Source organism: Borostomias antarcticus (assembly GCF_949987555.1).
Source record: "Borostomias antarcticus genome assembly, chromosome: 10".
NCBI classification, from domain to species: domain Eukaryota; kingdom Metazoa; phylum Chordata; class Actinopteri; order Stomiiformes; family Stomiidae; genus Borostomias; species Borostomias antarcticus.
Genome location: NC_140243.1, coordinates 13,501,565 through 13,514,064, shown reverse-complemented (window position 1 = coordinate 13,514,064; position 12,500 = coordinate 13,501,565). Strand labels below are relative to the sequence as shown.

At 48.8% G+C, this 12,500-nt stretch overlaps 2 protein-coding genes across 2 annotated transcripts in view; both read left to right on the top strand.

The window, feature by feature from the left end:
- Positions 1 to 3,137, top strand: part of dop1a (DOP1 leucine zipper like protein A) — a 29,645-nt gene extending 26,508 nt beyond the window's left edge. Inside the window, exons 33-38 of the mRNA XM_084444390.1 lie at positions 1 to 148; positions 764 to 900; positions 1,201 to 1,256; positions 1,601 to 1,765; positions 2,084 to 2,213; positions 2,408 to 3,137. The exon at positions 1 to 148 is cut by the window's left edge and continues 5 nt beyond it. Coding sequence (XP_084300516.1) covers positions 1 to 148; positions 764 to 900; positions 1,201 to 1,256; positions 1,601 to 1,765; positions 2,084 to 2,213; positions 2,408 to 2,710 — 939 coding nt within the window. The 3' untranslated portion in view covers positions 2,711 to 3,137. The remainder of the gene's footprint in view (positions 149 to 763; positions 901 to 1,200; positions 1,257 to 1,600; positions 1,766 to 2,083; positions 2,214 to 2,407) is intronic.
- Positions 3,138 to 4,524: 1,387 nt separating this feature from the next.
- Positions 4,525 to 12,500, top strand: part of LOC311314658 (clathrin coat assembly protein AP180-like) — a gene marked incomplete at both ends in the record, with an annotated part of 16,664 nt that continues 8,688 nt past the window's right edge. Inside the window, one exon of the mRNA XM_084445092.1 lies at positions 4,525 to 4,654. Within this exon, the coding sequence (XP_084301218.1) occupies positions 4,525 to 4,654 (130 nt within the window). The remainder of the gene's footprint in view (positions 4,655 to 12,500) is intronic.

The following is a 12,500-nucleotide window of genomic DNA, read 5'->3' as shown; positions in this document are numbered from 1 at the left end:
GTGGCGGTGGCCCAGAGCAGCTCTATGAACGTGTTCACTAACCGTGATGCGGAGCTGGAGCAGAGGGCCATGCTGCTCAAACGTCTGGCCTTCACCATCTACAGCAGCGAGGTGGACCAGTACCAGAAATACCTGCCCGACATCCAGGGTACGCACACACAAGCACATAGTGCACACACATACACACCTGGACACACACACACACACACACACACACTGTCTTTGAATCCAGAATGTCTGTACTGTACTGTACACAGACGTGTTTCTGCCCTTGGCAGTCGTTGGGTTTGAGATGAAGGCCAAAGCGCTGATCTGCGTGGGTTTGCTGCAACAAGAGAATTTTGCTACGGTGTGTTCATAGAGAACAGCCACACACTCAAAAGTCTTCACATTGACCTGTTTTGATAAACAGTTTCACAAGTTAAATTCATGGGAAAAGTTAAACTTCTCAGGTTTGAGAGCATGAGTTTAACTATTTTTTTTTATTTTTTTAAACAGATCAGTTAAGAGGCCAGTCTGAATACTTTGTGTGCACAGCGTATAGCTGATCTCTATGAACATTGTTTGTTTCTGCAGTCGCCAGCAGCTTGGGAGGAATTGACATGCCGCTATGCATAGGACACACACACAGTTTGAATTTGTGTTACTGTGTGTGTTTGAGTGTAGAGCCCCTGAGCAAGAGTGTCTCTTTGTGTACAGAGCGTCTGTTGGAGTGTCTGGAGTGTTAACCTGTGTGTGTGCGTGTGCGTGTGTGTGTGTGCAGAGCGTCTGGTGGAGAGCCTGCGTCTTCCCCAGGTGCCCATCCTCCACGCCCAGGTGTTCCTGTTTTTCAGGGTGCTGCTGCTGCGCATGTCTCCTCAGCACCTCACCTCCCTGTGGCCCACCATGATCACCGAGCTGGTAACACACACACACACACACACCACAAACACACACACACTCACACTCTCTCAATCTTTCTGTTTCTCCCTCACGTGCACACACGTGCGCGCACACACACTCTCACACTCCGCACACACACACTCACACGCACACTCACACCACTCACACATACACACACACTTTCAATCTTTCTGTTTCTCTCTCTCGCTCACACACACACACACACACACACACACACACACACACACACACACACAGTCTCTTTCTCTCTTGTTCTGTGTCTTGTTCTGAGTCTGAACCCTGTGCTTTCCACTGCAGGTCCAAGTGTTTCTGCTGATGGAGCAGGAGCTGCTGGCAGATGAGGACATTTCTCGGTAGAAACTGGCACACGATGCTGTAAAAACGATGTCAAACACTTACAACTGGATACTAGATCCATGTACAGTGTGAGAGTCTGCTAGTTTTAAAGTCGATGTGTCTGAATGTCTCTTCTCCTCCTCTCCCCTCCTCTCCTCCACTTTCCTCTCCCCCACTCTCCTCTCCCCCACTCTCCTCTCCTCCACTCTCCTCCACTCTCCTCTCCTCCACTCTCCTCTCCTCCACCCTCCTCTCCTCCACCCTCCTCTCCTCCACTTTCCTCTCTCCCACTCTCCTCTCCTCCACTCTCCTCTCCTCCACCCTCCTCTCCTCCACTCTCCTCCACTCTCCTCTCCACCAGGACATGTGGTCCGTCTGTGGCAGGGCTGGAGACCACCTACTCTGGAGGGAACGGTTTCTCCACCTCCTACAACAGCCAGCGCTGGCTCAACCTCTACCTGTCGGCCTGCAAGCTGCTGGACCTGGCCCTGGCACTGCCCTCCGAGAGCCTGCCGCAGTTCCAGATGTGGGTACACTGCACTCACACACAGACAGACAGACAGACAGGCAGACAGACAGACAGGCAAAAAGACAGACAGACAGACAGGCAAACAGACAGACAGGCAGGCAGACAGGCAGGCAGACAGGCAGGCAGAATGACAGACAGACAGACAGACAGACAGACAGACAGACAGACAGACAGACAGACAGACAGACAGACAGACAGACAGACAGACCGAGAGAGGCGAACGACCGAATGGATAGAAAGACAATTTGACTCAAGTGATGGAAACCTATATCAGTAGTATACATTGTGAGCTAACGTGTTGACGCGTGTGTCCAGGTATCGCTGGGCCTTCATCCCAGAGGCGTGTGATGACTCGGGCCTGGAGGTGAGGCGCCAGGGGACCCACCAGAGAGAGTTCAAACCCTACGTAGTCCGACTGGCCAAACTGCTGAGGAAACGAGCCAAGGTAGGCCCGGACACACCTGCCTGCAACACTCTGCATCTAACTACAAGGCCATAGTCTGACAGTGGGGACTACAGTGTGTTTGTCCACACCTAGGAATACGGCTTCTTGTTGTCTTGCTGATTCGGATGGATGATGAATATTGTGAACCATGGTCGTATTTTAACTCTGCTGTCTTCTCTCCTCCTCCCTTATAGAAGAATCCAGAGGAGGACTGTTCCAGCCGAACCCTGTCCTGGGAACCGGGCCACCTCCTCCTCACCCTCTATGTGATCCGCAGCATGGAGCAGCTCCTCCCCTTCTTCAACCTCCTCAGCCAGGTGTCCAATAGCAAGGCCAGCAGCCACTTAGGCCCCTCCCATGGTCCCGTCACCAGCCACGCCTCCTTCCCCAGCAAAGACGGCAAGCTGGAGAGCCAAAAGGTGTTCTGGAGCCGTGCTCGTCAGGATATCGAGGAGATGGTTGAGAAGGACTTCCTGGAAGGGCTCATCAAGAACTGAACACCACTGAAAGTAACGAAGGAAGCATCAGCGACATCATAATATCACCATATGGCTGCACTTGTGTTCTTATTGAAGAGGCACCCATGTACTTTCATGAAACATGAATGAAGCTTCGTTCTTTCTACTGTCCTCGCTGAGCAACAGGAAGTAGAAAGGCAATGCAGGGAAGTAGAGGAAGCGGAGGATAAACACTAGTGAATCAACAACCTCAGCCTGTACATAATTGAATATTAGAGGGAAAACTCGAGAATAAATTGTTTGTACATTTGTTTTCCTGTTTTTGTATTTATAATGACTTGTATTTTACTTTTCAAAGGCTATTCTATATCGTTTTAATAATTTGTATATACTGGGCAGCTGTGCTAACCAACTCTGACATTCTGTGTGGAAGTCCTGTGGGACTTGTGATGATGTTCCATTCCATATTGATGTGACTAAATAAAGACTTATCATGAGCCACGTCCCTGCTGTCTCTGTCCCTGTCATTCAGACCTGGATTATATTGAATTATTTGAAAGTATTTGAATGGGAGGGTAGTTTGATTTGTGTCACAGCTGGGGGCTGGTCCATTTTGTCATTGAACTGGGTGAGTTAAATCAAGTGCACCCCAAGTATTTGACAACAATAGGCTACTATTAAATCTGTAGGTTTGAAAGGAGACTGAGCTCTGGTACACATAATCTCTACAGACAAGATTATATCCCCTACGGTACCACCACTACAACTACAGACATCATGACCACCATTACAAGTCTGACTGATAAAGCAAGTATTTCACCTATGGGCAAACTGAAGCTGTGTGATAGGGAGTTTGATGGTGGTATGATCCCCACCTCCCCCTCCACAGCGAGGAGAATCCTGAGCGCCTTTCTGCGGCCTGTTCGGCTCCAGTCCTCCCCTTTAAGAGCCGTAGTAGCAGGGAGGTACCACGGATGCTGAGGGCTCAGCGTGACGTGTCACCTGACTCAGACAAGAGGGAGGGAGGGGGAGTGTGGTGATAGATAAATAAATAAATACACTAGAGAATACCATTACGCTGAAAACGCCACCATCTATCTCCTCTGTTTGAAGCATCGCCGGTGGTGATCGCTGGTACGGGGAGAAAGGGGGTGGATTTGGACGGAGATCTGGATGGAGATGATCCCGGGTCGACTACCGACTGACCGACAAGCGACATTCTCCGCTGAATAACGGGCTCGCGGTGAGGACTTAACCGAGAGTCTGGAGGAGAGGAAGCGAGAATCATCCACAACCAACCGTCATTTTATAAGGCGTTACTGTAAGCAATAATATAGACTACCTGTAGAGTACATTGTGAATAAATCCTACATTGAGAATAATCTGGACCTCGCATTACACTGAAAATTTCACACGAATGGATAGCGGTCTCATTGCATGGGAAGACACATTTGCCTATTGCATGAGACCCATTTAATTGCACGAATTACAGCCAATGACGAGGCCAGTCTGAGATGCTGATGTGAGTGAGATAACAGTGGAGATTCTGTATAGCCTAATCGGTCTCGCTGTTGCTATCGAGAAGTAACGGCGCAACCTCAGTTGCTTGTATTCATCAGTGTCAGCGCGTCTGTCATCAACCTGCCACATTCCATACTGATAATATAGAGCAGGCACACGTCTATTCCCAGAATCGACTTGATTATTATTTATTTTTTCTACCCATCGTTCAGTCCATCTCCTGGGTGGAACTACGAGGATCGCCTGGAACGTTCTATCCACGGGGGCTGGTGACTCTTTTGGGGGGAGTGCCGTTATTTGACGTTTGATTCTCGAGGTTGAACGGAGAGAAGATGTCGGGGCAGACGCTCACGGACCGCATCGCCGCGGCGCAGTACAGCCTGACCGGTTCCGAGGTGGCTCGTGTTGTCTGTAAATCGACCACTCATGAACAAACGGCGCCGAAGAAGAAGCACCTGGAATGTAAGTAGGCTTCCACCACCCCCAGCCCCCCCCGCCAAGCTGCACGATGTAGGCTACTCTGTGTAGAAATATAGGCCTAGGCCTACTAGGCCATGACACCCCCACCCCGTCTCCCTGTTAATGTGTATATTCATTCATTCATTCATTCATTCATTCATTCATTCATTCATTCATTCATTCATTCCATCAATAAATCTTTATTTATTTTCGATAGGTTATTGAAAGTAAGCTCTCATTTACAACAACGTCTAGAAAATACATAATATCAAGGAGCAAGTTGTAAAACAAGAACAAGAGTAATACACCAATATACTTTGACTATTAAAACAATTAATTACAATTAAAGATTATACAAATATATATATATATATATATATATATATATATATATATATATATATAAACACCTGCAGATTGTGACAGAATTCTTGGTGATCAAAGATCTAAACTGACCAATGGATACCAGTGTATTGAGTTTCAGAGTGGATTGTCCGATGTTCCATGTGTTGGGAGCAGAGAAGCTGAAAGCAGACTTCCCAATTTCAGTGTAGGGACCCAAAGTGGGCCTACAAGCCAGTCACTGGAATGAGTGGGGTAGGTTCCAAAGGACCAGTCAGTGGAGATGGATGATCACCAGTAATGCCCTTGTACACATATGAACAGATGCCAGTGCAAATTATGTTTCCTGTATGTCGCTCCACCAAGGAGGACCACCCACATCCATCCCCCTGCTCCATCATTCTGTCTCTGGTTCTGTGGTGTGACGGCCTTGGTTACAGATGGCAGGTAGTTGTGTACCCCCCCCCCCATGTGATCAGTCTGGGTCAGGGTCCAGGGAGACATACAGTAGAGCCTGAGTAGCTCTAGACTTCTCCAGGGACCCACACTCGCTCCACAGGTCTCTCTCTCTCCCTCCCTTCCTCTCATCTATCACTCCTCCTCTTTTCCATCATACCCAGCCCCAGAGAGAGAGGGCTTAAAACACACAGCTCAACCTCCCAGGGACTGAACTGTCAGTCCAGCCCAGCATCAGGGGGGTCAGACATGAGCAGATTTAAGGGCTCCTCTTCATCGTAGTTGTCATAGCTCTCAGGGCAGAGAGCTCCACCCCGGCCTACCATGTGTCAGCAATCTTTTTGACGTCTAAGAAAGCGCCGACTCAGCATTCAGGCCCATCTATTGCTCGATGATGGTTGCTTAGCTTCGATGTGCCCCCCCAACCCCTGTTCCGTCACCATGGGGATGGGATGTGTGATGGCGAGTTAGCAGGAAGACAGAGAGAGCGCGTCCTGAGAGAGGGGTAGAGAGAAAGAGAGAGGGAGAAGGTGAGAGTCTAATAGAATTGGCTAGACAACATCAAACCATCTGTGTCAAACTGGTTCAATAATGTGCTACAACTCCTCCCACTGCACACACATTCTCCAAGGAGACATGCATGTTTTTTTTCTGTCTGGAGCCCCATAATGCATTTTATTGGAGAGGATTATTCTAAGATCATACTGAGGGGTTTTGCAACTCTGGGACCCTGGTGACCCTCAAGGGGCGGAGTCTATAATATGTTTGTTGGCATTGCATTGTTGTGGTATGGAGGATTTTCTATGTTTGTATTGTGATTTATGTCTGTGGTTGTTGTCTTGTTTTATTGTATGACTTTTTGTTTTGTATTTGTTTTTATTTCAAATATTACTATATACTTTTCCTTTTTTTTTTCCTACGTCTGTCTTGTCGATTATCATATGTCCTGTCGATTGTGTGTGATTCATTTACTCTATGGATCTAGACCAGACCACCTGATATCAATCAATGGATCTAGACCAGACCACCTGGTATCAATGGATCTAGACCAGACCACCTGGTATCTATGGATCTAGACCAGACCACCTGGTATCAATGGATCTAGACCAGACCACCTGGTATCAATGGATCTAGACCAGACCACCTGGTATCTATGGATCTAGACCAGACCACCTGGCATCTATGGATCAAGACCAGACCACCTGGTATCTATGGATCTAGACCAGACCACCTGGTAACTATGGATCTAGACCAGACCACCTGGTATCTATGGATCTAGACCAGACCACCTGGTATCAATCAATGGAGCTAGACCAGACCACCTGGTATCTATGGAGCTAGACTAGACCACCTGGTATCAATCAATGGAGCTAGACCAGACCACCTGGTATCTATGGAGCTAGACCAGAGAGAGAGAGAGAAAGAAAGAAAGAAAGAAAGAAAGAAAGAAAGAAAGAAAGAAAGAAAGAAAGAAAGAAAGAAAGAAAGAAAGAAAGTGAGAGTCTCAGTCGTGTGTGTGTGTGTGCGAGAGAGAGAGAGAGAGAGACAGAGAGAGAGAGAGAGAGAGAGAGAGAGAGAGAGACAGTCTCAGTCTATATGCATGTGTGCATATATTATCACCTGCGCAGCTCTTTCAGATCAGCAGATGTTCCAATTAACAGGAACGCCAACAGGATGTGAGGTGGGGAGGATTGGGATGGGGTCTGATCTGAAAGAGCTGCGCAGGTGATAATATATGCACACATGGAGGGTGGTGAGAGGTGGCAGATCCAACAGTATGAGTCATTTTTGGCTCTAGCTGCTAACACACAGAATCACCATCATAGTGGTAGACTGGGGTCTCACTGATGAGTGTGTACCGTACGTGCATGCATATGTGTGTGTGTGTGTGTGTGTGTTTGTGCTAGAGCCAAAAAGGCCTCAACCCACTGTTTGATCTGTCACCTCTCACCACTCTCCACTAAGATAATGGATTAACCAGACAGAGTTTATGATGAGAGGAGGTTGGACTGAAATAAGTGTTTGTTTGTTTGTTTGTTTGTTTGTTTGTTTGCGTGTGTGTGTGTGTGTGTGTGTGTGTGTGTGTGTGTGTGCATATGTGTCTGTCAGAATGAGAGAGTGAGAGAGAGTCGGAAGCGCACAACTCCAACTTCCCCATTATTATTACTTATTATTGCTTCCTCTCCTCTCCTCCTCGGTTCCCTCTCTCTCGTTCTCTTTCTCTCTTTTTTTCTCTCTCCCTCTCTGAGTGGCAGGGCCAGCTGCCAATGTGCTGCAGTGAGGAGAGGAGAGAGGGGTACAGTGTAGGTTTTGGGGAGAAAGGGCAGAGAGGGATAGAGAGAAGCAGGAGGGTTTTTTTGGCAGAAGGGATTTTCTCTTGCTGCAGTGATGATGTCACTGGGAGCAGCAGAGTGTCCCTGAGAACACAGGAAGTGGCTGATGTCTCAACATGGCCGGAGAGAGTTGACCGATAGCAGCGAATGGTCTGGTCTGAATATTGGAAGTTAACCAATAGAAACTGGTGGTGAGGTCAGAATTTTTGGAGTTGACCAATAGAAATGTGGTCAGAATGTTGGGAGCTGACCAATGACAGGAAGTGGTGAGGTCTCAATGTTGGGACCTGACCAATAGAAAGGAGCGGCGGGGTCCGAATGTTGGATGCTGACCAATAGCTGCAAGTGATGAGGTCTGAATGCTTGACTGGTCGTCAGCTCTGACAACTCCCCCTTTCTGACATGTTCTTCCCTCCTCCTCCCTCCCATCACATCCTCATACCCCCCTCCTCTCTCCCTCCTCTCTCCCTCCTCTCTCTCCCTCCTCTCTCCTCCCTCCTCTCTCCCTCCTCTCTCCCCCCTCCTCTCTCTCTCCGCTCTCCCTCCTCTCTCCCTCCTCTCTCTCCCTCCTCTCTCCCCCCTCCTCTCTCCCTCCACTCTCCCTCCTCTCTCCCCCCTCCTCTCTCCCTCCTCTCTCCCTCCTCTCTCCCCCCTCCTCTCTCCCTCCGCTCTCCCTCCTCTCTCCTCATCCTTTCTTCTCTCTTCCCCTCTGTGGAGGTCAGTGTGTCCTTGAGTCGACCACTCTGAGAGAGAGAGAGAGAGAGGAACGCCCTTTTCTCTATCTGTACATGAGGCAATCTAGGCCTCCGGTATTCCAGTAATGCAGGATAGCTGGTCTCTCTGTCTCCCCACGGGTCTCTCCTCCTGCTGCTCTCTCTTGCTGCTGGTCTCTCATAATGCTGGTGTCCCCTCCTGTTGGTCTCTCCTCATGCTGGTCTCTCATAATGCTGGTGTCCCCTCCTGCTGGTCTCTCCTCATGCTGGTCTCTCATAATGCTGGTGTCCCCTCCTTCTGGTCTCTCCTCATGCTGGTCTCTCATAATGCTGGTGTCCCCTCCTGTTGGTCTCTCCTCATGCTGGTCTCTCATAATGCTGGTGTCCCCTCCTGCTGGTCTCTCCTCATGCTGGTCTCTCATAATGCTGGTGTCCCCTCCTGCTGGTCTCTCCTCATGCTGGTCTCTCATAATGCTGGTGTCCCCTCCTGTTGGTCTCTCCTCCTGCTGGTCTATCATAATGCTGGTGTCCCCTCCTGCTGGTCTCTCCTCATGCTGGTCTCTCATAATGCTGGTGTCCCCTCCTGCTGGTCTCTCATAATGCTGGTCTCTCCTCCTGCTGATCTCTCATAATGCTGGTCTCTCCTCCTGCTGGTCTCTCATAATACTGGTGTCCCATCCTGCTGGTCTCTCCTCCTGCTGGTCTCTCATAATGCTGGTCTCTCCTCCTGCTGATCTCTCATAATGCTGGTCTCTCCTCCTGCTGGTCTCTCATAATGCTGGTCTCTCCTCCTGCTGATCTCTCATAATGCTGGTCTCTCCTCCTTCTGGTCTCTCATAATGCTGGTGTCCCCTCCTGCTGGTCTCTCCTCCTGCTGGTCTCTCATAATGCTGGTCTCTCCTCCTGCTGGTCTCTCATAATGCTGGTCTCTCCTCCTGCTGGTCTCTCATAATGCTGGTGTCCCCTCCTGCTGGTCTCTCCTCCTGCTGGTCTCTCATAATGCTGGTCTCTCCTCCTGCTGGTCTCTCATAATGCTGGTCTCTCCTCCTGCTGGTCTCTCATAATGCTGGTGTCCCCTCCTGCTGGTCTCTCCTCCTGCTGGTCTCTCATAATGCTGGTCTCTCCTCCTGCTGGTCTCTCATAATGCTGGGGTGCCCTCCTGCTGGTTTCTCAGATCCAGATTCAGATGTAACGTGTAAAAGCACAGTGTACAATATACAGTGAAATGTTGCTGCCAGCTCTGTGAGGTGCTCTAAAGATTACAGATAATTACAAATACAGAATTTACAAATTACACAAATACCGGCATGGATGGATTATGTACATGCTATCTATATACGTACTGTAGATATAAATAAACCTGGGGGGAGGGGGGGGATTATACTGTCTGTACAAATAAGGCATGGGTGCGTTATGTACATGCTATAGTCCCGGGGGTGAGATATACTGTCATCTGTATTATACATACTGACATTATATACATTAGATATTCTGACACTATGTACACTAGATGTAGTGACACTGTGTACACTAGCTAGAGTCATTCAGACTCATGCTGGTCTCTCCTCCTGCTGGTCTCTGCTACTGGTCCGCTCCTCTCTTTTCCACTCTGCTGGTGTAGGACCTGATGCAGCTGTGTTTTCTGGATAATTCTGTGTGTCGAGGGGGGGTGGGTGGGGGGGTGGGGGGGGGGCTATAAATATCCTGCTCCTTTATGCTCTATTCATGTGTGGTGACACACAGCAGGCTGCCTGGAAGGCTGCCTGGATCAGCCTGGATCAGCCCAGGAACCAGAGCATCGCTCCAGACTGTCAGCTGGGTGGTCAGACAGGCCGCTGTATTGACTGCTCAACCTGCCAGGACGGAGTGTTCTGATAGGTGGATCACAGGGGTAGCAGAATTGAAGAGAGGCCAACTGCTCCGCCTTTATCTGCCTGGGCCACCCTCAGGACAGGATCTGTGAGGGAGCTTGGGATCAGGGTTATGACCTCTGGCCTCTGACATCATGGGTACAGCTGTGGTCTGGCTCAGCCTAGCTCTGGGTGTTCTGAGGTCGTTTGTTGGGGATCCAGGCTTGTGTGAGGAGGAGGCCTGCCTGTGACTTGAAAGCCCAAATATTCCTCTTTTGTCTATCTATGTGTTTTGGTTCCCACCCAGGAGGTCGCTGGTTCGATCCCCTCCTCACCCACCCAGGCCCTGGTGACAGTTTCATCTGGGATGTTAGTGATCATGGTGACCAGATGCCTTGCCCATCAGTGCAGGTGTCAGACATCTATAGGAGGAGGAGTAAGAGGGGTCAGACCTCTATAAGAGGAGGAGGAGGAGTCAGACGTCTATAAGAGGAGGAGGAGGAGTCAGACGTCTATAGAAGGAGGAGGAGGGGTCAGACGTCTATAAGAGGTGGAGGCATTAGACGTCTATAGGAGGAGGAGGAGGTGTTAGACGTCTATAAGAAGAGGTGGAGGAGGGGTCAGACATCTATAGGAGAAGGAGGAGGAGCAGTCAGTCGTCTGTAGGAGGAGATGTCAGACGTCTATAGGAGGAGGAGGTGTCAGACATCTATAGGAGGAGGAGGAGTGGGCAGAAGTCTGTAGGAGGAGGAGGGGTCAGACGTTTGGAGGAGGAGGAGGAGGAGGAGGGGTCATGTCTGTAGAATGAGGAGGAGGAGGGGTCAGACTGTTTCACTACTACAACATCCACCGTCTTAAGCACCTATTGTATTTTAGATTGCTATTCTTGCACTTTTCCTTCAGCACTAGATTATGCTCTTTGTCACTTGGTTTAGAAAGGAGATGCACTTGTGAGTTCTGGCAAGTAGTAGTACATTGGCTTTTCATGCGTTAAATGTAATTATTGTTATTCACTTTGGATAAAAGTGTCTGCTAAATGACTGTCATTTAATGTAATGTCTCCTCAATATCAAATGGAAAATATGAGGTTGCCAGTTGCCAAGGAAACAGAGTTGGCATGTCCTCAGTGTTTATGTGTCCAACCAAAAAATAGATTTCCTTTATTCTGTTTGTGCATTCTTGTTTGTGTGTGTGTGTGTGTGTCTGCTGAATTCTCTGTCTGTGTATCTAATATCAGTTACATGTGTGGATGCGTGACAGAAGAGAATTATGTGTTTTTGATTATGTGTGTGTGTGTGTGGATCATGGACACTGCAGGGTAGAATAGACTGGTACTGAATTGACACCAACAGTCAATATCAGCACCATTACACACATACACACACACACACGTGCACACACACACACACACAAAATCGAAAACACTTCTGTCTCCTGCATCAACACATGTAATTGATATTAGATACACAGACAGAGCATACAGCAGACACACACACACACACACACACACACACACACACAGGGCTTAGCAGTGGATGGTGTTTGAGTGTGTGTACATCTGATTCCTCCCCCTCCTATTGGCGTGTCACAAACGAGAGTGTGATGATGTCAGACCCACAATGCCCCTCTCCTACTCGCTCTGCTGCACCATGACGCCTCAGGTGGTGTAGCTTCAAAAATAGAGCAGAGAGCCTGTGTGTGTGTGTGTGTGTGTGTGTATGTATGTGTGTGTGTCTGTGTGTGTGTGTGCATATTGTGAATGCTGTAATGCTTGACAAGTCACATTGCATTACACATTCAGGGGCTATAGGAGCTTATATAAGTAAACCTGCTGGTTGGGACGCACACAGAGAGACAGATAGACACACACTGATGCAGGCACACGCGGCCCCTAGCTCCCTCTCTCAGTGTGAATAATTGAAGTAGGGAGGAGAGGAGGAGGAGTACGGTGAGTCAGGACGACTGCTGTGTGCTACTGGAGCTCCTGCTGCTCTCTACTGGCTCGCAAACACGAATACCACAACTCTATCTTTGTACAGTCTCTCAAACATGAATACTAACCGTTATAACTCTGAGTCTCTGTCTCTCTACTGGCTGTTTCATACATGGATGAGACTAATGTTCTGCACTATGATTACAGTGGAAAAAGGGAGGA